Below are 27,741 nucleotides of genomic sequence, written 5' to 3'. Positions count from 1 at the left end.
TATTTCCCTTACTATTTGCTTGACTCTTATCAGGAAAACACTTACTTGGCATAAGGTTCTGTGTTTCTTTGAACAAACCACTAAAGACTGTTAGGTTAACTGGCTTAGAGTCAAGCCAGAGACCTACCCTTCAACCTAATCCCTACATGGTTGAGGGAAGTAGAGAATGCTTGTTAGAAAGCAGTCGTTTATTGGTTATTCTTATTTTATATCCTTTATTTCATTTTGATTGGACTGTTACTCTTTATTATTAAAGGCTTATTGTAGACTTAAGATACTACCGATTTGTCACGTTTAAATGTTTCAATACTTTTGTCTTTAAACTTGTTCCTTACACTTTGATGTGCAGAAGTTTTAAATTTTGATGGAGTTAAATTTATTGGTCTTTTTTGGTATTTTGTTTTCTTTTGCTGTATATTTAGCTCTTTCCTATGCTGCTATTGGAAATAGTCATCATTTCCTCTTAGCTATTTAAGAAGAAAAATAAAAACAATAGTTAAACTGTTATTTTGGAAACATGGTTTCATATAACCTAAGCTGACCTTGATCTTTTTTTTTTATTCCATATATTCTTTATTTACATTTCAAGTGATTTTCCCTTTCCTGGATCCCCCCCTTCCCGAAAGTCCCATAAGCCGTCTTCCCTCCCCCTGTTCCCCAATCACCCTTCCCACTTCCCTGTCCTGGTATTCCCCTACACTGCTGCACTGAGCCTTTCCAGGACCAGGGGCCACTCCTTCCTTCTTCTTGGGCATCATTTGATATGTGAATTGTGTCTTGGGTATTCCAAGCTTCTAGGCTAATATTCATTTATCAGTGAGTGCATACCATGAGTGTTCTTTTGAGACTGGGTTACCTCACTTAGGATGATGTTCTCCAGTTCCATTCATTTGTCTAAGAATTTCATGAATTCATTGTTTCTAATGGCTGAATAGTACTCCATTGTGTATATAAACCACATTTTCTGTATCCATTCCTCTGTTGAGGGACATCTGGGCTGACCTTGATCTTATAATCCATTCTCCTATCTCTGTCTCCTAAGTGCTGAATAGCCATTGATGACCATATCTGGCCAGAATTCTTTGGAAATTTGTATCAAATAGGATTTTAAGTAGGGACTAATTAAATTATTTTCCCCATGCAATTGATTTTATTGAATAATCATATCATGTACTCATGTTTTGAATAAACTGTCTGTTTTAGTACTTAGTGTCACTGTACCAAACCACCTAGAATTGGATAATTTATAAACTAGAAAATTTCTTTTTCTCATTGTTCTGGAAGCTGGGTAGTCTGAATATGGTAGTTTGGTGTCTCATGAGGGTGATGCCTACTTCTACTATAGCATGTTGGTATATTCTGTATAGGGGAAGAATATTGTTTGGTTATATGGCAAAAGGAGTGAAAATTGTGGAGTGCTGTCTTGTAGGTGCTAATCCCATTTATTAAAACTTATGACTTCATAACGTCACCTTCAAATCCCACATTGCCTAAATACGGTTGTGTTGAAAAATTATGGAGTGCATTTGTGTCTGTTGTGCATGGGAGTGAGAGTGTGTAGAATAGATAACACCTTTATGAAGTTGGTTCTCTTCCACTTTTACATGGTTCTCAGATCTAGCTTGGGTTGTCAAGCTTGCTTGTCAAGTGCTTTGGTCACTGTGCTTTTGCTTATTTGGATAAATCTCTTCTCTAGACCTATTATAGGTAAATAGGGGTCATAATTTTAATTATCACCTTTCCTTGCCTCAGAAAGAAGTATGTGTTTAGCCTTTATTTCTTAATATTCATCCATTTATTCTAATAATTTCTGAAGATGCCCTTTAATTGTGAAATATATTTTATCCTTTTATTGTTTATTTTATTTAGATGCCATATGTTCCAGAATATACTTGTTACTTAGAAAACTTTTAAATTTCGTGTATGTGAGTGCTTTGTTTGCATGCATGTCTGTGTATCATGTGTATCCTGATAGTAGAGAGGTTATCAAATCCCCTGAATATGCTGGGACCAGTTATGGATGGTTGTGAACTGCCTTGTGAGTACTGGCAATAAAATCTGGTCTTCTGGAAAAGAAGTGAGTACTCTTTAATTGCTCTGCAAGCTCTCTTAGTCTCACGGGGTGTGTGCTGGTGTGTATGTGTGTGTGTTTGGTGGTGGCTAAATTAGTTTTCCATATTATTATTATTACCTTGATTTTAAGTTTCTAAAACTCATATGGCAAATTTTAAAACATTTTGAAAGTTAGAAGTAATGATATAAATAGTCCCATGACCTTTAGCACCTTTAGCAGGTGGTGGTATGATTGTACCTTTTATTCTACTTACAAGGAAAACATAAGGCAGTTTTACTTTTGTAGCTATTTTAGTATATAATTCTAAAAAACAAGGTTTTCTTTATAATAACACATACATTCTCAAAAATAGTTCCTTATTAGCACGAACTATCCACTTTTCATTGTTGTTGTTGTTGTTGTTGTTGTTTTCCCCACAAGTGGTACATTTGCAGAGAGGCAGGGAGGGAGGGAGAGGGAAAAAAGGAAGAGAGTGTGGATTCTATTCTTTAATGGCTGGGCATGTAGCTCAGTATTGCACATGTGCCCTGGTGTCAGATGGTTAATGATTTTTGTTCCTTTATGTTTATATCTCCTATTCTACAGAAGGTTTCACAGAGAAAACACAGCATTTCAGATACAAAAATAAAAACAAGGACACAACTTTGACGAGCTTGTGAGGCTCTGGGTGTTCCTAAATTTGCAAAAACTGAATTCACCCCATCTTTATGTATGTATGCATGTATGTATGATTGTATGTATGTATGTATGTATGCATGCATGCATGCAGAACATACTTGAGTGACTTCTATGTGTCAAATATTCTCAAGGTGGCTGGATTGCATCCATGAATAAATATTCATGATATGTTAGTTACTTTTTTATTGTAGTGACAAAAGTGCCCAAGAAAACAACTTAACTAAGAGGTTAAGGTTTATTAGTTTGGATCATGGTTTCAGAGATTTTAGTCTGTAATTGTTTAGCCATGCACTTGGGCAAAACATCTAAAGACAGTGTGGATATGTGGAGGGGGAGCATCTTTGTGGCTAACAAGAGGTGGTGTGAGGAGGATACATGAAAAGGACAAAGACCCATTTCCAATGACCTTGTTCTTCCAACTAGGCCGTATCTCTTACTCTTTATCAGCTTTCAATAATGCTATCATAATATGTATCAATTAATGGAGCCATTATGGTCATATTGTCTCTGGAACTACCATCACAGACATACTTAGAGGTGTTCCCAAAGAGTCTTAGGTAGCTCTTAATCTTATCAAGTTGACAAAATCAGTTATAAACCTTTGACAATGTAGTGTACTATGAAAGAAAAAATAATAAACAGTAAATTCAATACAGAAATAAATTAGGTTAAATATTAGGAAAAAGTATATGCTGAAAAGAAGAGAAATAGAGTAAGATGAAGGGGGACTAGAATTCAGTGCTTATGGGAAGCAATGTTAGATGAGGTGATCAGAGCAGATCTCTCAAGAGGATATTGGTGCAAACAGATTAGTGGGAGGCTAATGGTAGACAATTAGGTATCTGAGAGAAGACTGTTTCTTGTGAGGAGACAAAAAAAGTCTGTCAGCTTTGTTTCAGGCTAAGAAGAAGATCATTATAGCTGGAATTGAGGGCACAAGGGAGAATTGTAGATGATGAGCTGCAGAAGTATGACCAGTGATGTGGGGGCAGTAATGAGGATGGATACTTTGTATGATACCAAAATGATAAAATACTTTAAGTAGAGAACCATCAAGAGCTTTTTCTTTGCCTCTGTATGTGTGTATAGTTCAGTGTACCACCTTGTGTGTCCTCCACATGGCCCGCCTACTTTGATACATGGGCATTCATTGGCAGATTTGCTGGCCAGTGAGTGTCAGGAATCTGCTTGTCTCCCTAGCATTGGGATTGTAAGTGCAATCCGTCATACTTGGAGTTTTTACATGGTTCTCTGTGTATCATACTCAGGTCTTCATGCTTCTGAGATGAGTACTTAATAACTGAGCAGCCTTTTCAGCCCTCATACTATTTATTTATTATTTAACTTTTTATTGGTTCTTTGTGAATTTCCTTTTTTCTCCTTTGTGAATTCCGCATCATGCATCCCAGTCCCACTCACCTCCACCTCTCCTTGTATCTTCCCATCACCCTTGTACTACACCTCCCACATACTAAAAATACCTTGTTGTGGAAGCTTTAGTGTGTCATAGTGTGTCCCATGGTATACCCTTTTGTCCATATTTCCTTGCTTGCAAATGTTCATTGCAGTGACCCTTGGTTTGATATGGCAAGGCCTCTAGCTTCTGCCACTCTATCAGTGCTGGACCCTGACTTGGATTCCTCTTGGATATTCTGTTGTTGCCCTGTGTCATGGAGATTCCGTAATTTTGGATTTGTAGGACCAGTTTCATCATCCACTCCTGCAGTTCATTAACGGGGTAGATGTTGGGGTGGGCTAATTGAAAGCCCTGGATCTCTGGATGTGAAAGGTATCTGGGTTGGTCAGCCCACAAGCTCTCATGCCCTTGGGGCCAGAAAGCAAGTACAGCTCTACCCTGCTGCCCAGATGAGGTGCAGGGCATGCTTTTCTGAAGAGTTGTAGTTGGTGAGGGTATGGCCATTTTTCTCAGTCTCATGACCCGGGGTGAGCTCTTCTACCTGCCATAGATACTAAGGGATGAGGGATGGGATACACACACACACACACACACACACACACACACACTCACACACACACTCACACATACATACACACACACACTCACTCACTCATATATATTATCACATACACACCTACACACCAGATTGCCTGTAGCACTTTCTTTTTATGTACCTTTAAGATGCCTAGAAAATTAAAATGTCCACACTCACGAGTCAAGAGTGACTTGACTTACTTTTTGCAGGTGAGTTCACACTTCTGCAGATGGCTTACCTGCAACCCCCACATCTAGGGCTAGTTCTCCTGTGCTGTTCGGGAAAGGTGTATAACCTGCTCTCTTAAGTTGTACAGCAGGTGAGGGGCAGGGACAGTTCTCCTGCTCTCATGACCCCAGGGCCAGCTCTTCTGCCTGCTATAGGTGGCAAAGGGTGAGGGTGGAGAAGGGTGTCTCTCCCTTGCCCACCCACCTATTCATTCATATTCTCACACACTCTGGGCCTGCTCACCCACACCCTAGCTGTCAGGATCAGCTCTATGGTGCTGCTCTGGTGAGATGCAGGGCTCACTCTAATGAGTGCCCAGCTGTTGAGGGCCAGGGCAGCTCTCCTGCTATCATGGCTTCTGGACTAGGTCTCCGTCTGCTGCAGGCAGTGAGGGGAGAGGGGGAGGAGGGTATCTCTTCCTTGTCCATGCCACCACATAGGAGGCCCATCCACAAATCCTGCAGTGTGTACTTCTGTCTTCTGAGTGCTGATATTACATGTTACATATTACAGCACTCATTTATTTTTAATAAAACTATACAGTTTAAAAAAAAAAAGCACATGTAGTTTGATTCCAGTGAAGGCTTATCCTTGAGTAGAAACACAGAAGGATTTTGGTTGGCAAATGTCCCATATTATTTATATCCACTTGTTTATAAGTGAACACTTATTTCATCTTCCACAAGTGTAAGGGGTGTTCTGTATTCATTCTAGTTCTTATGCTAACAGTCCTCCCAGTTTATGTGATTTTGACTCCCACTTACGTTTTTCTGTTTCTATTTTGGTTCAAGAAACTTAAATATGAATAGATGCAGTTCACAACTTAACAATGCAGAATGTTAACCACGTTTGGCACAGAAGGAAATTAGATTGTGTGATCTACAATTTCATGCTTTTGCAAGTGTTCAGTTATTTGGGAAGAAAACAGCTTCTCGGTAGACTTTGTTGAATGTTGTTATACTGTTTATAGTATGTATATGAAAATTTGGGTTCTAAGCATCCATGTGAGGTATGGATTTGGGTATCATTGATCATTTAGTGAAAATAGTATTGAATTAAGCTAAAAATTGAAAGTTGTTTGACCTAGTACAATTGGTAGAGTTATTATTGATATATGGGGAGTGGGATGGGGTTGGTGTATCTTTACACTAGTGAGTGTAGCCAAGATAATCATTGAGTTCCTTTAAGATTAGAACAGCAGGAAATGGGAGGGAAACACTCGTGCACACACACACACACATTCATGAGTATAGTCATACACACCCACACAACACATTGCCTGGAACATTTTATTTTTGTATACCTTTAAGATGCCTAGAAAATAAAAATGTTTATGTTTAGATTATAGTACCTTGTATTTTTAAAAACATAAAAGACACAAGCACCTAGAGAGACATGAAAACCCTTTGGCAGACTTTATATTCTGATTCTGATTTAGTGTTATAATTATAAAATTCCTTTAGAAACAGACTTGATTTTTTTATGTGCTGATTTCTTGGCTATGCACGTTGAAATTGGAATCCATCTTGAGTTTACAAAACTGTGAGCTCCATAATTAAAAGATATCCAATAATTTTTCAAATGGTCTTGCTCTAAAATAGATTGCTATAAATAAAGAGACAATTCATATTTTGGTTTAACAAACTTCTATGTAATAATTCAGTGAGTTATATTTGAGATGGTTTATTGGAATGTAGGTCAAGAACTAACTGGATATTATGATGATGATGATGATGATGATGATGATGACAGTTTTTTTGTGTAACCTTGGCTGTCCTGGAATTCATTCTGTAGTCCAGATGGACCTTGAACTCAGAGATCCATCTGCCTCTGCCTCCTGAATGCCGGGATTAAAGGTGTGTGCCGCCACTGCCCAGCTGAAACAATTTAATCCAATTTTCTACCTGATGTAGGAGCCCATGCTTCATTATTGAAATAATTCATTCTTCTATTAAGAGAAATATTTATTGAGCCAATGCTGTTTTTAGTCATTTTCTAAGCATATGTTGGTGAAAAAGTAAAAGTAGACACAATCCTTGCTGTACTGCAGATAGTTTAGTGGTCTGCCTTATAGGTAAGTGCTCAGTGAGCATCTATAAATTATTTAGATCTTTGAAAACATCTTTCTAGGTCTGTGAGATGGCTAAGCAGTAAAGGTGCTTGCTGCTAAGCCTGACAATGTGAGTTTGATCTCAGGACACACACGGTGGAGAGAACCAGCTTCTACAAGTTGTTCTCTGATTTCTACATGTACATAATAGCATGCATGTACACACAAACATGCACACATGTACAAACATAATTAATGTAATAATTAAAATTTTTCCTTAGTGTTTTTTTAAGTTTCTCTATATAGATCCTGTATATTTTGTCATATTATACCTGTATTTTTAGAAAGCAGTTTTGTACACTTCCTCTTTATTTCTCATGTGCGTGTGTACATATGCATGTGTTTGTATAAATGGAGGCCAGAGGTTGGAGTTGTGCATCTTCCTCAATAACTTTTGACATAATTTTTATTTTTTATATTTGTTTTTCAAAGCAATGTTTCTCTTTGTAGCCTTAGCTGTCCTGGAGCTCATTTCATAGACCAGGCTGGCCCGGAGCTCAGAGATCTGCCTGCCTCTGCCTCCCAAGTGCTGGAAATAAAGGCTCACACCAACGTGCTTTGCTTCCACCTAATTTTTTGAGACAGGTTCTCACGGAACCTGGAGCTCATTGATTTGTCTAGACTGCCTGGCCCTGTGAGCTCCAAGGGACACCCCCGCCCCCGTCTCCACAATGTTGGAGGTACAAGTGTGTGGAATGCTGTCTGACCCTTTTTCTGGGTTGTGAAAATCAAATCTGGGTCCTGTGCTTGTGGGTCAAGCACTTTATTGCCTGTGCTATCTTCTTGACCCCAGTGTTGTCTTACGGAGCTCACTTTGTTGTGTGTAGGGAAGAAGCTTGTTTCCGTATGTGAGTTCTGAGTTCTACAGTCTTTCTGTACTTAGTTACCCATTAGTTCTAGAAGAAGGGTTTCTTTTTCTTTCTTGAAGATTTTTACTTTGATTTTCAGGTGATATATGAGTAAGACATAGGGTGTTAAGGCAGAATATAAGACAGGAAACCATTTCACTGATGCAATCTGGGAGGTAATATGTCTAGGTTTTTGCTAGTTGTTGGATTTTTATTTTGTTTCATTAAGTAGAGAAAGTTCTCTTAAAAAGTTGTTTTGGTGAGAACTTTATTCATAAATAGGTATTGAATTTTGTCAGTTATATTTTATTAGTTGAGTTAGCTATGATTTTCTTTCATCTTTTGATACATTTGATTATATTGATAGCATTTTTGTGTGTGTATGTGGTGTGAGTGTGGTGTGGGTATTTACCCTTTGGTGCTTGGGCATGTAGATGCTAGAGGTTGGTGCTGGATTTTTTTTCCCTCAGTCACTATCTACCTTATTTTTTGACATAGATTCTCTTGCTAGTCTGGCTGGCCTTGAACTGCCAGAATGTGCTTGTCTCTGAGTCTCCAGCACCTGGATTATATAGGTGCACACTGCTGTGTCTGACTTTTGGGTGGGTTGGGATCCAGATTCTGGCCCTAATACTTAGATGGCAGGTATTTTATCTACTGAGCCATCTATCTCTCCAGACCCCACTGAAGGGTCTGAATGGTGACCCAGTCTTAAATACATAGTATATAACTTGTATGTGCTAGTTAGGCATGGTTTTCTATTATATCGAGGTATTTTTTTTTTTAGAGATTATTTGTCTATAATTTTCTTGTAATCTTGTTTTAGCATTAGTACAATGCCACAATACCACATCTCTCACAAACTATTTCTTTAAAAAACAACAACAAAAAGATTTATTTATTTATTTAATGTATCTAAGCACACTGTAGCTATCTTCAGACACACCAGAAGAGGGCATCAGATCCATTACAGGTGGTTGTGGACTACCATGTGGTTGCTGGGAATTGAACTCAGGACCTCTGGAATAGCAGTCAGTGCTCTTAACTGCTGAAACCGCTGAGCCATTTCTCTAGCCCTCTCACAAACTTTTAAGAGATAATATTAATTCTCTATGATCTCTTCCACAAAGTTGTAATTCTCTCTCTCTCTCTCTCTTTTTTTTTTTTTTTTTTTTTTTTTTTTTTTTTTTTTTGCTTGCTGTTATTTGAATGTAGGATTTTCTCAGTCCTGTCTTCCATCCCTGGTACTATTCTTTCTTCTTCTTGGTTAACATGATTGTCAATGCTTTCAACTGTAATTGTCTTTTTAAAATTTTTCTTTCTTTTGTTCTTTCATTTTCTTCCTCTCTCCCTTCCTCCCTCCCTCTGTCCCTCCCTCCCTTCTCTCTCTCTCTCTCTCTCTCTCTCTCTGTGTGTGTGTATGTGTGTGTGTGTGTATACACCTCTGAGTCCACGTGGAAGGCAGAGGACAGCATTCAGGAATTTAGCCTCTCTTTCTACTATGTGTGACTTGGATTGAAGCCTCATTCTTTAATATCTTGTGTAGAGAATGAAACAAGCAATTATGACACCATCAGTGTCAAACTATGCAAGATAAAAGACACTTAATGTCCATTATAGCCATGTATACATTGTTTTTGACTACAACTCCAGGGAATACTAATGTAAAATAATGTTATGGGTTATGTATGTATGTATGTATGTATGTATGTATGTATGCATGTATGTTGCTGTGATTAAAAACATTCTGATAAAAAGCAAGTTAGGGGAGGAAGGAATTTATTTGGTTTGCATCTAGACCATACCCTATCATTGAGAGAACTCAGGCTAGGAACTCAAGTAAGAAATTGAAGGAAAATCCATAGAGAAAGTCTGCTTGCTGGCTGACTTATAGATAGGTTCATGCTTAGCTAGCTAGCTTCCTTATACAACTCAGGATCATCTTCATAGGTATGGCCCAGCCTACTGTGGGCTGGACCTTCCGACATCAGTTAGTAATGAAGACAGCCCCTCACAGACATGCTTACAGGCCACTCATCTGGGAAACTCCTCAGTCAAGGGTTCTTCTCAGATGATTCTAGGCTGTTTAACTATGATAATGTTTAGAAACAAAATTAGATACATTTAAGAAGGGGAGTAAAAATGAAAAGAGGTTTACCACTCGTTTGCAAAAACAGCAGTAGCAATTATCAAAAGTATAGTAGAGAGAAAACCCAACATGGCAGGTTAGGGAGTGAAGGGCAAAATGGTGGCCCAATAATACAAAATATGGAAATAAAATGCTTTTAAAAAGTATAAGGAAGCAAAACTGCTGTTAAAAATGAAAGAAAGAAAAAGGGGAAATACCAGGGCCTGGGGTAGTGGGGCACAAGAAGGGAAGGTGAGGTGGACCGGCTTCCAGTGGGCTGATGGCTGCATGCACTTGGGGCAAGGAGAGCGTTGTTGACTTTGTTGGCTTCTGTGTTTCCTTTGCTTATGTCGGTGCTGAACTTTCTGGAGGTTTTTTTTGGTTTGTTTTTCTTTTCTATCTTCCTTCCTAGGAGCTGTGTTCATCTTGGCTTCTTTTTTGGTGAGTGCCTGTCTGCTTTTCCTGGACTTTGCAGGTGTTCTGTCATTGCGCTGGTGAAGTTCTGACACTCTCTGCTTTATCTGGGGCAGAGAGCTTTTCCTTCCCGTGGGTCTTCTCCTTGTTTTGGTCGTGGAGGTGGTATCTGGTCTGATGCCCAGCACAGACGCTGGGAGATGACGTCTTGTAACGTGCAGTTTCTTGCAGAGACGAAGTACTCACAGGAAGATGACTAGGTCACACTCAGAACATTCATTATGATATCAGTAGAAGGTTGTTGCAAAGTTGTTCAGACTTATGGTGTGTGCTACAGTTTGTTTTATACATTGAAGATCCTGAATTTTTACATTTTTATATATTTCTCTTGTATGGTCTGTAAATGTTTGTGTGCCTATGTTTTGATACATTTTAACTTTTTGATAGGTTTATTTGAATGTTATGGTAGTAAATGATACAAACAGACTATCACCCACTTATGCCTCATACATTCAAGACAGGGCTAGTTTAGCTGTTACTGCTTAAAATGTGATAAAACACTTATATAGAAAGTTATTTTCACAGATTTAGAGACTTCAGTACACAACTGCTATGAAAAACATGGAGCCATTGAAATAGCAATGCAAACAAATCTATTTTTAAAATTAGTTATTTTGGGGGCTGGAGAGATGGCTCAGTGATTGAGAGCACAGAGTGCTCTTCCAGAGGTCCTGAGTTCAATCCCAGTAACCAAATGGTCTGTAATGGGATCCGATGCCCTCTTCTGGTGTGTCTGAAGACAGCTACAGTGTACTCATATAAATAAAATAAATCTAAATTAAAAAAAATAAAAATTAATTTCTAATTAGCATACAAAGCATTTTCCTTTTGGCATTTTCATACACTCATCACCTTTCATAGTACTTATAATAGGGTATGATCTTGATTTTTTTCCTAGGTTGCCTATATCTTAAATGAGAATGTTAGCTTTAGGAAGACAGACACAACAGTGGTTTTATTAACAAGTATAGCGTCTGGTGCATAGTAGAGACTATGTAATATGTGTTAAATGCGTGAATGAAAATGAATACTAGAAGATGAAGATGTACTAATCCTGAGAGTTGACTGTACAGTGGAAAGGAATTTGGTTTAAGGTGCTCTAACGAGAGAGTATTGCGCCAAGGCATGCCGTATAGGCTGGGTTCCATATGTATCAGAGTGAACATTAGTTTGGGCTCAGGTTTTAAACTGACCCTGATTTTTACATATGCGCTTCCAGCAGTTTCTTCTGTTGGGGTATTTCCCCAGAGATAGATGGTTTGTTTGCAGGCAGCCGACCATGTCTGTTATTGCTGATGTGAAGCATGAAGCAGTGGAGGGAAGCAAGGATGCCAACTAGTTTCTGGTTTGACTAAGTTAGTAGAAGAGGCTTAGCTGCTAAAAAGAGAAGCACAGATGAGAGAAGCAGGTATGGAGGGTTCACTAGAAATTCTGTTTGGTCACATTTGATTTAAGATACCGATAATACTTTTTTTTGGAAATGACAAGAGATTTGGATTCCAAATCAGGTAATTAGAGAGGACATTAAGTGTTGGGATAGAAATTTGGGAGACTGTGAGCATAGAGACACATATGAATTTTCTATTCAGCACAGTGAGATGATGCCTACAGCAAGTGTGCAAGGGGAAAGAACTTCAACATTTAGAAGTCAGGTAGAAAAACATGACAGTGCATTGGAGGAGACTGACCACAGAAGGATTCTTGGATTACATGATACTTTGGCAAGTAAAGATGCAAAGTGCAGCTAAAAGAGAAAAAGACATGACTTACAAACTCATGCTGGAGTTTCATAGATACAACATATAAAGTGGTAAAAAACAAACAAAAACCCTGGAAGGTAAATGGTTTTACAGAGTGGTTTACTTACATAACAGCAATAATGACAGTTACCTAAGGAGTGTAATCTTCTATTGTTTGGATAATCCTGGGAATTTTTATTTTTAACATTGAAAAGTAATTTTTAAATGTGCATTTTGAACTTGGATTTTTCTTTTATTGCCAAGATTAATGGTTTTAGTGCCACCTAATGGCAACGTGGAATATTGCATCCATATTTAATCTGTGCAGTGGAAAGTGATGTCTTTGAAAGAACATTTCTGGGGACTTTATTCGTGGACTGTCCATGGACTGAGGGTCCGGTCTTCTTCAGGCTACCCTGCCTATCCTGCCCTCATTACATTACTTATTTATTCACAGTGCGCGTTATTTGCTTTAAGATTTGTTTTTTTATTTAGGTTTTTGCGTATGTCTTTTCCTCTGTGTTCTTTTCTGCCACCTTACTTGAAGTTACCACACTCTGCACCGTTTCTCTGCCATTTGCTGTTTACTCTCTTCAAACTTTTAGAGTTGGAACGATCTCGCTCTCCCCCTCTTCTCACTTGCTGTCCCCACTTCCTCTTCGTCCTCCTCCCTCTCTCTGCTTTTTTTTTTTTTTTTCTCTTTCTCACTAGTATTTAAGCTTTGGAACAATGCCTACCTGTCCAGTCTTCTTCAGGCATGTAGTCCAGGACTAGGTCTGCTGTCTGCTATGTAGTATATAATATCTTTAGTCAGAATTAGTTGTGTGAGTAAATTTATGAACTTCTAGAAATTTGAGTTTTTGTGAGACTATAGATCTATCAAGAAAATGGAATTTCATTTAATATGAGTATTGAGACCTAACTAGGTACATGAATACAGATGTATGAAATCTTGCCTTTTGAGTGTTGTAAAATATTAATATCTCCAGGGAAGAAAAACACATGCCTTAGAGTATTAAATTTTATATTAATTTGTCAACTTCATTAACCCCAAATTATTTAAAAATGTAGTACTTGGTCTTTAAGAGTTAAGTTTTTTGAAATGTGTTGGATTTAATAAAGTAATTGAATATCTGTATTTTATTGGACAGGGTTTTACTATGTGTTTCTTTTTTGCCGTGTTAAACTTCTGGCTTTAAAGGCTTTTTCTGTCTCAAACTTGGGAGGCTGAGACTACGGGATCCGCTCCACCCCTTCTCGTGTGTGTGTGTGTGTGTGTGTGTGTGTGTGTGTGTGAATTTGTTTTCTAGTCACACACTTGCTTTTCTCCCTCCCTCTCTATATTGAAACAAACAAAACTCTAGTATTTCTTAACAAAATAGAGAGTTAAGCAGAGGTAAATTTGTTTGGTTGAGGTACAGCTGGGTTGTGTTTGTCAGCTAACAGTATTCTTTTAGTCTGAAAGTTAAGAGCAGAGAGAATGCATTTCCACTGTGTGGCCTAGTCTAAGAAGCCGGCCTCACAAATTTAGAGATAATTTGCTTGCCCAGATTCTTTTTCATATGAACCATTTAAAAAAGCTTTCTTAGTTCATTTTTAGTTTGTTTTTAATCAGGTTCTACTTTTTCTTTTCTCACTCTTTAGTTGTGCCAGGTGGATGTGGGCAGAGAGGTTTGCTGGACTGAAATGGAGGTCAGAGCTTCGTTCCAGAAGGTTAGTGGGTCATCTGATTCTGAGGCCACACTAAACAGTGAAGAGTTTGTTTTGGTTCCTCAGCACACAGATGACACTTCTGCAAAGGATGATGGGAGGCCACAGCTGAAGGTATTGCTGCTTCTTTTTTCTAATATGGCACTGTTTTTCATTACTTTCTACTTTTCAACTATTTGGAGCTCATCTGGGGATGAGCACTGAAGGATTTCTTAAAGTACTGACCTGGATAATAAAAATAAGTGTTTGATTGATTCTTTCAGATGACCTTGATAATAATAAAAATATTTAATGTTTTATTCATCCAGAGGCTAATTATTTGGCTTAATTTAAAATTTTTTTCCTCAATTTTCTTTTGGTTATTTAAGAAATTATTGGAGGAAGAAATAGATGGGAAATAGAAAAAAAGAAATATGTGAATTAAACTTAATGATTAATTTTTATATAAATTAGACTGTTTTTGTTTCTTTTACTTCTGTGTTCCAATTGAAATCTTTTTCTGTTATGTATTTTTTTTTTTTTGCTTTAAATCATGTGGTAAGAGTCTGATAGATGGTTTAACGGTGACTAATTAGTTTAAAAGTGTATATTTTATTTTTTTTGCAGTTGATTTCATTTGGATATATATTTTTTATTTTTTCCTAAATTTCGGGTTGCTCTTACTAAATCAAATAATAGAAAGAAAAAAAGTCCTGTTATCTATGCATGGGAGTTCTAACTGTTTTTTTTTTTTTTTTTTGTATACAGGAATGGGAATAATAATAAAATACTCTTTTATTTATATGGCTATTATTAATATTAAATATGGGATCAAAATATATCAGTGAGTCAGAAATACACAATAAAAGAGGTTATTAAATTAAATGCTTGTATTGTGTCTAGTACATAATTCTATTCAAATGGTCTCAGTGCCTTCTTTTTGACAATTGTATTAGCGTTATTGTGTTTAAGATACCATTTATTTACTTAGACTTCTGCCCCATTTAATTTTAAGAAAAAATATAATTTCTAAGAAAATCAGTAATGGTCTTGGAGCTAATGGGTTTATAAAGAAACTGAAAATATGTGTATAGATACTCAGAAATTCTGTTGTTTAAGTGGTATTTATAATGTGCCATATTTGAACTTATCCATTTTCCTCTCAAAACACATAAAATTCAAATGGTCTGAATGTGTGTGTGTGGGGTGTGTGTGTGTGTGTGTGTGTGATACAGTATATTGTGTGGCAGTCAATGGACAGTTTTCTGAATTGTTTTCTCCTTTGACCCTGAGGGATCTTGAGATTGAACTCAGGTAGTTGATTTTGGCAGTGAGTGCTTTTACCCACTGGGCCATCTCACTGGTCTTGCAACAAATGTAGTTTGAAAGCCCTGCAGTATTTTATGAAGAATCCTTTTGTGAAATAATCTCTCTTTTATTTAGTAGATTTATCATTCAGGATTTCAATATGTTATGGGTATGTGAAATTAGGATTACTGGGCAAATTCTCAGTATTTACTGACTGTATATTTGAATATTTAGATTTTTAAAAAAGGTTTTATTTATTTTATGTATGTGAGTGCACTGTCACTGTTCGCACACACACCAGAAGAGGGCATCAGATCCCATTGCTGTGGCTGTGAGCCACCATGTGGTTGCTGGGAATTGAACTCAGGACCTCTGGAAGAACAGTCAGTGCTCTTAACCACCAAGCCACCTCTCCAGCCTGAATATTTAGATTTTAATTTTTCAAAATGAAATATTTTTAATAAATTAAGTCTCATAATTAAGAAATTGAAAAAGAATTGTCTTGCTCTGCTTTTAGATAGCTTCCAATGGTGATGAGCAGTTGGAAAAAGCCATGGAAGAGATTTTGAGAGATTCTGAGAAAGGACAAAGCAGTCTACCTGTTGATTGCCAAGAATCTGATGAGATTTCAGATTATTCCTTTGGAGATGTTCCAGCCAGCCAAACAAATAAGCCTCCTCTCCAGTTAATTTTGGATCCATCTAATACAGGTAATATACTGGACACTTAAAGATGATACGGGAAATGGAATAAAATAACATTTAAGGTGAAAGTTAGAAAAATTTAGTCTAACATTGTCTTTAATCTTGAAAAAAGATTTGTGCGTATATGTGTGCCTGTGTGATTGTATGCATATTCCACATGCCCATGTGCCCACAAAAGTCATAGTGTTGGGATCCTTGGAGCTACATAGTGTTTGTACAATGTCAGGTTGGCATGTGGGTGCTGGGATCTGAGCTCCAGTCCTGAGGGTTGTTCAGCAAGTGCTGTTAATTGATGATCCAGTCCTATAGTCCAATATTTAACCTTTTTCTTTTATTGAGACAGTGTCATTCGGACAGGCCTAAAATAGCACTCAGGAGGCTGAGGCAGGAAAATGACAAATTTTAGGCCAGCCTTGCAACGCTTTCCATGCCCCCCTCCCCGGCCCCAATGTCCATCTTTAGTTTTGTTTCATTTAGATAAGGCTGCACCATGCTTTCAGTTCTGGTTGGAGGTTTCTATTTTGAGTTGCTTTGGTTTTGCATATATATCTACCTAGAATAAGAACTCTGAGCACTCATATTACCTCTGCTATTATGCACATGATATGTCCTTAGTACTTGTTGAACAAGTTAAAAATTCTTGGTGATCAAAGAGTAGTATAATAGATCTTTTATATCATGTGCCTTTTTTGCAGTTTATCTCTCCTTATCTTAAATTATAATTGTCAAAAATTCCAACCAAAATAGCGCATCAGTTCCATCAGTATGTCTTACAAAAACACAGCAACATATGAAGGTAAATTATACTCTGATACCCTGTTTGTGAGTAAAGATGATTTTCAGTATGTAATAGGTGTTTCTAAAGAACATACCTGATAGAATGAATGCTAATTATATTTAATATTTATTTAATTATATTTACATTTAATTATTTATATTTAATATTTTTATTAAATAAATGCAATTATATTTAATATTATTTGTATTAAAGGGGAATCTATTAGATTGGCTTATAGGGTGCAATTTAAGCAGTGCAACAATGGCTGTTTCATGTTAGAAAGGGTGAGAATCTGATAGTTGTTTAGTACATGAGGCTGTGTGTCTCAGCAGTTCCAATCTGGAGCTAGAGTCCTAGTTCCTGGAGAACTGTTGGTCTTTAGTCTACATTGGAATTCTGAAGAAGTTAGTTCTAATACTGGTGAAGAAGTGATGCAGCAACAGTATAGATGAACTTGCCAGCAAGAGTGTGGACAAGCAGGCAAAAAGCAGTTTCCTTCTATGTCCTTCTATTTGTGTGACCACTAGAAGGTGCCATCTAGATTTAGGATGGGTCTTCTGCCTTAAATAATCTTATTAAGAAAATTACCCGTGAGTGTCAACAGCATGAGTATAAATTGATTCTAGATGCAGTCTTGTTAATCAAATATAGCCACCAGAGCAAAAGAACAGGGATCAAAAGGATTTCTGCTTCAGGTGTCTTAAACCATTGGAAAGTAATTTGGTCTTGGTTTGGTTTTCTCATGGCATTGTTCTCTGAACTAGCTTGCCTTCTGGTCACAAAGTGCCTGCCAGCAGTGAATGGTAGGTAAGGGTGGGTGGTAATGTGCTCATTTCTCGACACAGAAATTACTCTTTTACTGATTGAACAAAAGTTTAGTATTTTACTCTGATTTGGCCAACTGATTAGAGGAATGACATGAATTGATTGATCAGTGTAGGTTTGTTTTATAGTCAGATTTCTCAATAAATCACCCTAATAAAGTTGAGTTAGCTGGATTGGATTAGGGCCTTAATATTTTAAATTTCAGTTATGGCTTAAGATACATTTGGATATTGAGCAAAGTATTAAATAGCAGGGTATGATAGAATATGTGTAGGGAATGTAATCATAATGCTTAATGTGGCAAGGATGATGGTAGCGAGAATTTTGGTGTCTTTCAAAACACTGAAATGTTATGGAAATATGTTTTTGTTTTAATTCCAGGTGTGGGATATGGGGCTGCTTTAGGTTGTTCACAGCAGCTGACTATGATTTGCCGAATGCTCTGGCAGGGACATTTACGTTTGGAATTCTGGGGACTCTGGTGTAAACCCATGAGCCCTGAGAGGGATGTGGCAGCTGCTGCTCCTCCTGTTGCTGTTTTCTGGTTGCTGGTTAGAGATTTTCTGATGACTAAGATCGAAATTTCTCCAAGTTACTTGATACCCCTAATCAGCAGGAAGTAGTCTAATGATATAGACACCCTTTTTCCCTCTAGCCTTCTTTCTCTCCTATCTAGTGTTGAGGGGTTAGAAGGATAAGGGTGGTAGAAATAGGAACCCATAAAGTAGCTAAAAGCCATTGCAGATTATTCAACATTAAAATGTATAATAGTGATTTACCATGTAAGTGGTACAATTAAGAGAAATTCCATTATTGGGTACATACTAAAATAATCAAGGTCTGTCATATATGTATACACATACATGCATGTGCATGCATGTGAGGATGCACACACACATGTACATACACACACACGCACACACACACACACACACACACACACGGAAATAGAGAGATAGAGAGAAAGGTAGAAAAAAGGGGGAAGAGAAGGGGAGAGCGAGAGGAACATGAGGACACTTTTATATTGTATTATATTTTATTTGCATGTAATCAAGAACATCTAGGAAGGTGGTATCTATTGCTGTGGCACTGTGATAGTCTAAAAATCTAGCTAATGCAACATGACTGGAAAAAGAAACGGATGATTAGAGAAAAAGAAGATGACAGAATTAGCTTCAGTTCTGTGGAGGAATATGGAGACTCAGTAGATGGCACCAGAGCAGTTGTTGCTCATAATGGAATAAAATAAAATCAGACTCCTGATTCTTCATACAATAAAGTTTCTCCTAGAGATTCAATATTTGCAAGTGAAATATGGATTTAAGTGACAGAGTACTTTCATAACATCAATGATACCTTGAGTTCTCGAGAAAGAAAGAAAGGAAAAAAGCCCAAACATGTAAGAAGAAAATGCCAGAGAATATCCTCTTCCACCACCTTGTGGTCAGCTAGAACAAGTCAAAGTAGGAAGGGAAAAGAATTATTTTGTAATGTAATCAAGAGTGAAATCATAAGAAGTTTGGTTCAATGAAAGAGAACTTAATGGAATTATTACCATGTATGAAGAATTGAATGTATACCTATTTAGAGATCATTGTCTTTTAACTACTTCAGGAGAATTTGGAAGTACTGCACCCACACCAAACTCCTTCCAATTCCCTTTTTGTTATGTTGATTATATATTATACATACATACATTGAAAAACCCTAGAGGCAGTGTAATATGTATATTTTAAAGAATTTGTTGAGGTACAAGAAGAAAGGAGGAGTGGCCCCTGGTTCTGGAAAGACTCAGTGAAACAGTATTCAGCAAAACCAGAACGGGGAAGTGGGAAGGGGTGGGTGGGAGGACAGGGGAAGAGAAGGGGGCTTACGGGACTTTCGGGGAGTGGGGGGGCTAGAAAAGGGGAAATCATTTGAAATGTAAATAAATTATATCGAATAAAAAAAATTAAAAAAAAAGAATTTGTAAAGGAAAATGCTTTATTTATTTATTTATTTATTTATTTATTTATTTATTTGTGTTTTGAGACAGGGTTTCTCTGCCTAGCCCTGGATGTCTTGGAATTTGCTAATGTAAGAGCAAATTTTTTTGCGATCCTCCTGCTGTGGCCTCCTGAGTGCTGGGGATAAAGGCATGCACTATCACTGCCTGGCAGAATTTTGTCATATTTTTGTTTCTGTTTTTGTTCATTTTTATACTCTAGATTGCTCTATGATATTATTTTCTTCAGATTCACATGCTTGTGAAAGGCTTTCTTTCAAAGATGGTTTCAAGTTTCCAGTTTTCTCTATAAGGAAATTATTTTATTTTTCTTTAGTTGCAGGTGGATAGTTTTGGTTTGTTGGTCTTCGAGCTTGTGAAAAATGTTCACTGCTTTCTCACTCTTGTGGTTTCTTTTTATATTTTTAAAATTTATTTTTATTTTATTTATGTTTGTTTTACTATGTGTTTATGTTTGTGAATCCACACAAGTGTGTGCAGGTGCTGCCCAGAGCCAGCAGAGGGAACTGGATTCCCTAGAACTGAGGTTACACGTGGTTGTGGACCACCCACCATGGTCGCTGGGACCAAAATTCAGATCCTTTGGAAGAGCAGCAAACACTCTTTTAACCTCTGAGCTGTTTATTTCTTCAGCCCCTCTACAGTTTCAGAGGAGAGAATTTCTGTAGTCTGCCTCCTTGCCTCCATTTTCTCTTATGTGATGCTGGGCAGCTCTGATGCGTGTGCTCAGCAACGCTGATGCGCGTGCTCATACTGACTTTGACTTGTTCCTTAGCCCAGGGAGGCCTTGAACTTGGGATCCTCTAGCTTTTACCTTCCAAAATAGCTGCGATGATAAGCCTGTGTAATTAGGTCAGCGGTCTGATTCCTGGGTGTAGTTTTCTTTGAGGTTGTATTTTTAAAGAAGCATTGAGATTCTTGAATATGGACATTCATATATTTAACCAAGTTTGGGAAATTTTCAACCATTTATTTTTCCCTTGGCAGTTATAACCCCCTTTCTTCCCCACATTAAATTCTCTTGTATTCTTGGAACTTATTTAACAAAGGGTTTGACATTTGCACCTTGTCTTGAGCCTGAACAGGGTCTTTCTTGGGAGCTTTCACTTCCTCTTATTTCATTTCCTTAGTTGAAGGAATTTTCTGTAACAATTCTTCTTTTGCAGAAAAAAAAATCCTGTTCAGTAACCTTCCAGAGAATATTTCATTTTTAGATCCTATTTTACTCAGATTTAGAATTTTTTAGTTATTTGTTTTCTTTCCTTTTTCTACTTATTTTGTTAAAAAATTAAAATCCTTCTTCGTATTCGTGATAATTTAAAGGATTTGTTTACTAACTTTATTGTCTGTATTTTTAGGTCCAATTTTATCTATAATCTATAGCTATGAATCTTTTGTTACACAGATTTAAGGAATATTTATATTCATTTTATTCATTAATTTATTTATATCCTTATAAAAAGTCCCCCTCCTCAGTTTTAGAAACCTAGAACGTAAATGTTGTCAGCTTCCCTATGTATAGTGCCTGCTCATCACCAGTGCCTTACTTTACTCCTGGGCCTTGTTTGTTGCTTCATGTTTCTTTCTAAGATGACTGAAATGCATAACAACATATATGCATGTAATAATCATACTAAAATAGTTTAAATCTTCATATTTATCTATATTATATTAAATATAGTTGATGACTTAAATGATTTGTAGTTTTAGAAAATAAATTTTTAGATATTCTCTAACAATAATGAGCTTTTTAAAAATGTTATGAATTGAATTATGCATGTATTCCCCCAAACTGTTCGTTATACAGACTGGTAAAATTGGGTGAAACAATCATAAAAATTAATTGAAGGAAAAATAATTTTGTTAGGATACTTAATAGTTCACACAAGCTAGTGAGCCAGCAATAAGGAAAACAGATACATGACCCTTGTGTTTATGGAATGTGTACTAGTGACTTGATTGATTTCTTTCTTTTTTTTTTTTTCCAGAAATATCCACACCAAGACCATCTTCTCCAAGTGGATTTCCTGAAGAAGACAGTGTTCTTTTTAACAAGTTGACATACTTAGGATGTATGAAAGTTTCTTCCCCACGCAGTGAAGTGGAGGCTTTACGGGCAATGGCCACCATGAGAGCTTCTAGTCAGTACCCCTTTGCTGTTACTCTATATGTACCCAACATTCCAGAAGGATCTGTGAGGTAAGTCTTAATTTTCTTTCTTAATGTATGCTTAACTATTCTGAGTGGTGGACTATATGTTGTTTCATAAATCAGATGCCGGTCTTGTACTCTCTAGACTTACAATACAGATTACAAATTACATTGTGGCTTAGAACTTGTTCTTGTGTGTAACTATTAGGATAGTAAGTTAAGTACAAAGTACTGACTAATTGCAGTGCATATTTACAAAGTTTCAATAAAAATGTCTTTAGTGTCTTAGGAAAACATTGTGTTAATATATGATTTGTGTGGAATATGTGTGTGGACATGTAGTTGTTTAGCGGCAGAGGACATCTCTGCTGGCATTCTTTAGGTGCTGTCTACCTTTTAAAATTTTAAATTAAAAAAAATTTTGAGTCAAAGTCTCTTACTGGCGTGGAATTGGCCATGTTTGCTAGGCTGGCTTGCTGATCTACCCAAGAGCTTCAGAAGCTACCTGTTGACCTACCTAGCACTGGTATTACAAGCACAGGCGACCACACCCAGATTCCTTGATTTTCTGTGGGTTCTAGAGGTCGTTCTCTGGTCCTCTAACTTGTAAAGCAAGTACTTTCCTTTGTCTCCCAAATCTTCAAATGAGAGGTGGAGACAGGCAGATCCCTGGGGTTGCTGTTTGCCACAACAAGGTGAGCAAGAACTCTTATTGTACGAAACAGGACCTGAGTTTCCGTCACTACCACTAGAAAAAAAGTTCCAGTGTGTTCACATGTCTGTGACCCCAGTGGTGGGGGACAGAATCAGACAGGATTGGTGGGGCTTGCAGGCTGCCACTCCAGGTGGGAAAATCAAAACAACAAAGCAAACAAGATGGAATGCTCTTAAGGATTGAAAACTGAGATTGATCTCTAACCTCTCCATGTACACCCACATGAACATGCATTTACACCTGCACACACCAACACCTACAAATACAGACCCTCATACAACAAATACACACTGACACACACAGAAAAAGAATGAAAAAGAAATGGACTTTCTAGGAATGATCAGTGCTGTTCATTTTATATCTCTCTTTTTCCAATCACATGTCTTTATTTCCAGAGATCTGAAAAATGCTTCTTAAAAAAAATTCTTTACTAGGTGTGGGGTGTGGTGGTAGCTCACATCTCAGGCAGAGGCTGTTTGTATCTCTGAGTCTGAGGACAGCCTGGTCTATAAAAGGAGTTTTACAGCAGCAATTACTATGTAATAGAGAGATCTTATCTCAAAAAAATAAACTAACCAAACAAAAACAAGAAAAAAATTTCTTTGACAATTTGATGGATATGTGTGTATGTGTGTGTGTGTTTGTGTATTGTATGTATATTGAGTTTAGGGCACTTTCACTTGTTTTATATCATCCTTATCTATCCTGTCCACTCTTCTGCTGAAACCTTTTTTTCTCAACAGTCTTACTCCTTCTTGTCTCCTCCTAGCTCCCCATACTAATATTGCTTTTTACACAAGATCAAAATTCAAAATTTTTGGAATGAGAAATATATATATAGTTGACTTTGAATAGTATGAGTTGGCTCCTAGGAAACACAAGAATGAGGAAATTGTTAAGGTGAAATGATTTTGTGTATGTAGTGTATGTGCAATATTTTGCGTGTGTGTATATATATAGTATATATATACTATATATATACTATATATAGTATATATGGAGTAATAGTTCAGAATCAAATGCTTGCAAATACACTCTTTTCTGAGTTTATTGACTTGTCCCCCCCCACCTCAAATTATATTAATTTAGTACTTGAAGTCATATATATATACACACATACAATATATATATGTAATATTTTCCATAACATGAAGATAATTTGTTTACTTGTATTAATAATTGTTTTGTGATTTTTAAGGTAGTTATATTTTGTCATTATATATTGACATGATTTGTTCTTTGATAGTTGATATTTTATGTCTTTTTTATTTTTATTACTGCAGAATCATAGACCAGTCAAGCAATGTGGAGATAGCATCTTTTCCAATTTATAAAGTGCTGTTCTGTGCACGTGGGCACGATGGGACAACAGAGAGCAATTGCTTTGCATTTACAGAGAGTTCTCATGGTTCAGAAGAATTTCAGATACATGTTTTCTCCTGTGAAATTAAAGAGGCAGTAAGTATAATACAATGTAACAATTTTCTACAGGATTGAATTAGGATAATATTTTTGAACTCTCAATTTTCCTGTCATAGAAAGACAGTATGTAAACTTGAAGACTATAGAGACCATGTTAATATTTGCAATAGCATAGAATTGAATACAGAATGCTAAGTTTGACAAATTGTGCATGAACATGATATTATAGGTGCAACAGTTGTATTAGAAGGGACATGGTAAATTGTCCTTCTACCCTATGGCTACTGTACTATTTCTTTGTGCTCAGAAATGATTATTTTTGTGCCTGTTATTATAGATGCCTCTTACACTCCCTGATTCTCTCTGCTGGACTTCATAGTTGTATACCACTGTGACTTGTGTATTACATACACAGTGTTTCTTAGGTCTATTGATTTCTGGTGATACGTTTTATCACTTTAAGCTCTGAGTTCATTCTTGAATTGGCCCAATTTAAAATACAAATGCTTACACAGAGTTAGGGAACTTGGAGTCCTTTGAAGAAGTCAGTATATTCTTAGCAATTGTTATTAATTAGTGGTTTATTCTTTCATTGGAGTAATAGTTCAGAATCAAATGCTTGCAAATACACTCTTTTCTGAGTTTATTGACTTGTCCCCCCCCACCTCAAATTATATTAATTTAGTACTTGAAGTCATTTCAAAGTCTTTTGAAAAGGACATTTGTACTCAGGAGATAGAGGCAGATGGATCTCTTGAGTTTGAGGCCAATCTGGTCTACAGAGCAAGTTCCAGGACAGCCAGGACTATACAGAGAAACCTTGTCTTAAAACACAACACAACACAACACACAAAAAACACCCAAAACCAACCAACCAAAGAACAAACAAAAAAAGAAAAGTGGGTTTGTGTGGGCAAATTTTGAGGTATGCTTGCTTTGGAAATTTAAATTGTCACTAGAAAATGCTGAAAGCAGTGCCTTTCTTGTCTTTATTTACCATGCAGGATGAACACATAGTTTTAATTATAGATGTTTTTATGACCACAGCATGAGATCTTTCATTGAAATGTAGATCTTTGTGAGTTTAATATCAACTATGATCAGCATGCTATTTCTATGCTCTGGCAATTCTTTTGCTTTACACTAAAATGAGCATGTATGACAACACATAATTCATCCTGTAACTATAGAAGTTTTCTGCTGGAATTCATGCCTATACAGACTTCAAGTTGTTAGTATTAGTTTTTCAGATAAAGCCAGTATATCAGTCTGAACTGTATACTGACTTGTTTCTGAAAAGCTGTGATTGGCGGAGTGAATGGATCCAAGTGTGCTGTTAGTGCACCTGGCATGTGGTAGTCATGAATGGAAGCGTGTTGAAACAGTACATGGGTTTTTGTGAATGTAGAGCTATTTCTGGTCCTTACATACTCCACTGCAGATGTGGGGAAACAAATTGGTAGAGTCCTGGCATTTCATGTTGACAGCTGTCACTTAACACACCTGTATGGTTACTGGATCACTGGAGCTGAACAGTAAAGAGAACTCTGAAGAATTGAAGAACCCATTTCTGTGAGATGGAAGTGCTGCTCTAGGAGGAAATGGAAAGGGAACCTTGCTGCAAGCATTTCATAACTGATGGTATGCAACTTAACTTTGGGATTATAGCATCTATTTATGAATGGAGGAGTTATTGTTTAAGAGCTTTTAATAGTGGGTGACCAAAGCAGGGAAAATGGAAAATTCTTGATATAATTTTGGAGATACTACTATTTATGACATTTCTAGACAGTGTATTGCTGGTTGTAGGAAAAAGATTTCCATGTATAAATTTTTTTTGTAAGATTTATATATTTATTTCATATATGTGAGTCTCTGTAGCTATCTTTAGACACACCAGAAGAGGGCATCGGGTCCCCATTACAAATGGTTGTGAGCCACCATGTGGTTTCTAGGACTCAGGACCTCTGGAAGAGCAGTCACTGCTCTTAACCGCTGAGCCACCTCTCCAGCCCTATAAATTTCTTTTAAAAACACATGTTTTAGAGTGTTTTTGTTTTTGTTTTTTTGAAAAAGGAAGTACACAGCCATGGCCATTATGTGTACATATGGCAGACATAGTTATCATAGTATTAAGAGGGAATATTTCTAAATATCGAGTAACACAGTGTATAGAGAGGGCTTATGTCAGACATTCTATGAAGCTTATATATGATTGATCTTCATAACATCCCATGGTACGGATAGGATTTATTTAGACAACTGACTTTATGTTTCTGTTTGCCTGGAACAACCTGAACTTGTGCCTATTGTCTTATATTATTGATACCCTTACATTTATTTTAAAAAAATGTTCTGGCTTAGATGTTAGTTTGTGTGCTTACCTTTTATTTTACCCAAGACAAAGAAAATTGACAATAAAGATGGGTTTCAAACTGAATTCTTTAGCTCAGAAAAACTATATTTTTAGCAACAACTTACTTAAATATTGTAACAAGTAGGGACCAGTGAGATGGCTTGGTGTATAATGGTGTTTGCTGCTAAGCTAACAACTTCAATTTGATCCCTGGCACCTACAAGGTGGACCTAAAAGCTATCTACCCTCTACCCATGTGTACAACACACACACACACACACACACACACACACACACACACACACACAGAGAGAGAGAGAGAGAGAGAGAGAGAGAGAGGGGAGGGAGAGGGACAGATAGGCAGACAGACACACTGACACATGTAATAGATCAAATTAAAAAATGTAAAAAATAAATTTAAGTTTTTGTTTTTCATTGTATTTTGTAAGTAGATTTATTAATTGCATAGCTTACATTTCAGTTATGTTTATAGTTTACTCAAACATACTATGTAGTCTTTTCAACATCTGTCAATATCTTCCTCACCTCATCAAAAATATACTATAATTATACTTTGAGTTAATCTAAAATATTTTAGTTACATTTCCTGGTCATCTGGTTATTTTGCTTCTCAGGAATTTCCTGTTTTGTGGTAAAGGGATGCCTTATACCTTCTTGGTGGGCACAAGTAGCTTAGGGACTGAAGGGCAGACATAGTTATCATTTATTTATGTTATGTAGCAATGCCATTAATTAATTTCCCCCTTTCCTTCTTAGAGTCCCTGGATGGTACTGGAAGGTTTTTCCACTAAAGCAAGAAGATGTTCTCTCAAGCAGTGACAGTATGGCTGCTACCAGATGGCCCATGATGCGCTTATTTCACCATGAATCAGTCTCTTCAAGCAGCAGATACCAACAGTGGTTGAGGGGAAGCCCAGCCAGTGAAGGCGATGGCTCTCTTGGGCACTGTGATAACAGGATACATTTGGCTTTTTGTCCTGGGCAGACTTCTGTAACACTGTTGGACTGGATCTTTGTAATACATTACAAAATAGTTGGACAGTCCAGCCAGATTTATCTTAATGTCTTTAATCTTTGTACAAGGAGAATGATGTAAGGCTTCTGTTTAGGTATTGCAGACAAAAATGTAAAGAAAGATAAGGAGGTACCCATGTTTCTTGTGTCTTTGTGGATATGGTACACAAAGCTTTAAAAAAATACTTTAAGGAACTTAGGTTATACTAAGATCTGTAAAAGTAACTTTTATTCTCCTATTTCAGTTGTCTCCTAGGCTTACTGCTTCAGTGTGTTAACCCAGGCCTCATCCTGGAAACTTCTAGCCTCTGTACAATCTAATCTATGCCGAATCTTTTCAGCTCTAAGATTTACTGCTGAATAAGCTCCCCTCTTCCAAGTTCTTGCTGAACTCTGGGTGGCTGGTCCAATTCAGCTGTTCTGCCTCAAACACCTCTCCTAGCTGATTGACTCAAACTGGCTTCTCTTAGCTTCTCTGAA

At 36.9% G+C, this 27,741-nt stretch overlaps 1 protein-coding gene across 10 annotated transcripts in view; it reads left to right on the top strand.

The window, feature by feature from the left end:
* The window catches only part of Rabgap1l (RAB GTPase activating protein 1 like), a 622,756-nt gene that overhangs the window by 54,139 nt on the left and 540,876 nt on the right, over positions 1–27,741 (top strand). For 5 of the 10 annotated variants that reach the window (XM_052199889.1, XM_052199891.1, XM_052199895.1 and 2 more), the window contains 4 exons: positions 13,918–14,097; positions 15,788–15,980; positions 21,571–21,781; positions 23,732–23,906. In XM_052199889.1, coding sequence (XP_052055849.1) covers positions 13,960–14,097; positions 15,788–15,980; positions 21,571–21,781; positions 23,732–23,906 — 717 coding nt within the window. In that variant the 5' untranslated portion in view covers positions 13,918–13,959. Of the gene's footprint in view, positions 1–10,480; positions 10,502–13,917; positions 14,098–15,787; positions 15,981–21,570; positions 21,782–23,731; positions 23,907–27,741 lie in introns of those variants that run through there. The other 5 variants (XM_052199896.1, XM_052199897.1, XM_052199890.1 and 2 more) reach the window with 3 other exon arrangements.

Source organism: Apodemus sylvaticus, chromosome 12 (genome assembly GCF_947179515.1).
Source record: "Apodemus sylvaticus chromosome 12, mApoSyl1.1, whole genome shotgun sequence".
NCBI lineage: Eukaryota > Metazoa > Chordata > Mammalia > Rodentia > Muridae > Apodemus > Apodemus sylvaticus.
This window is presented reverse-complemented; position numbering and strand designations above follow the sequence as displayed.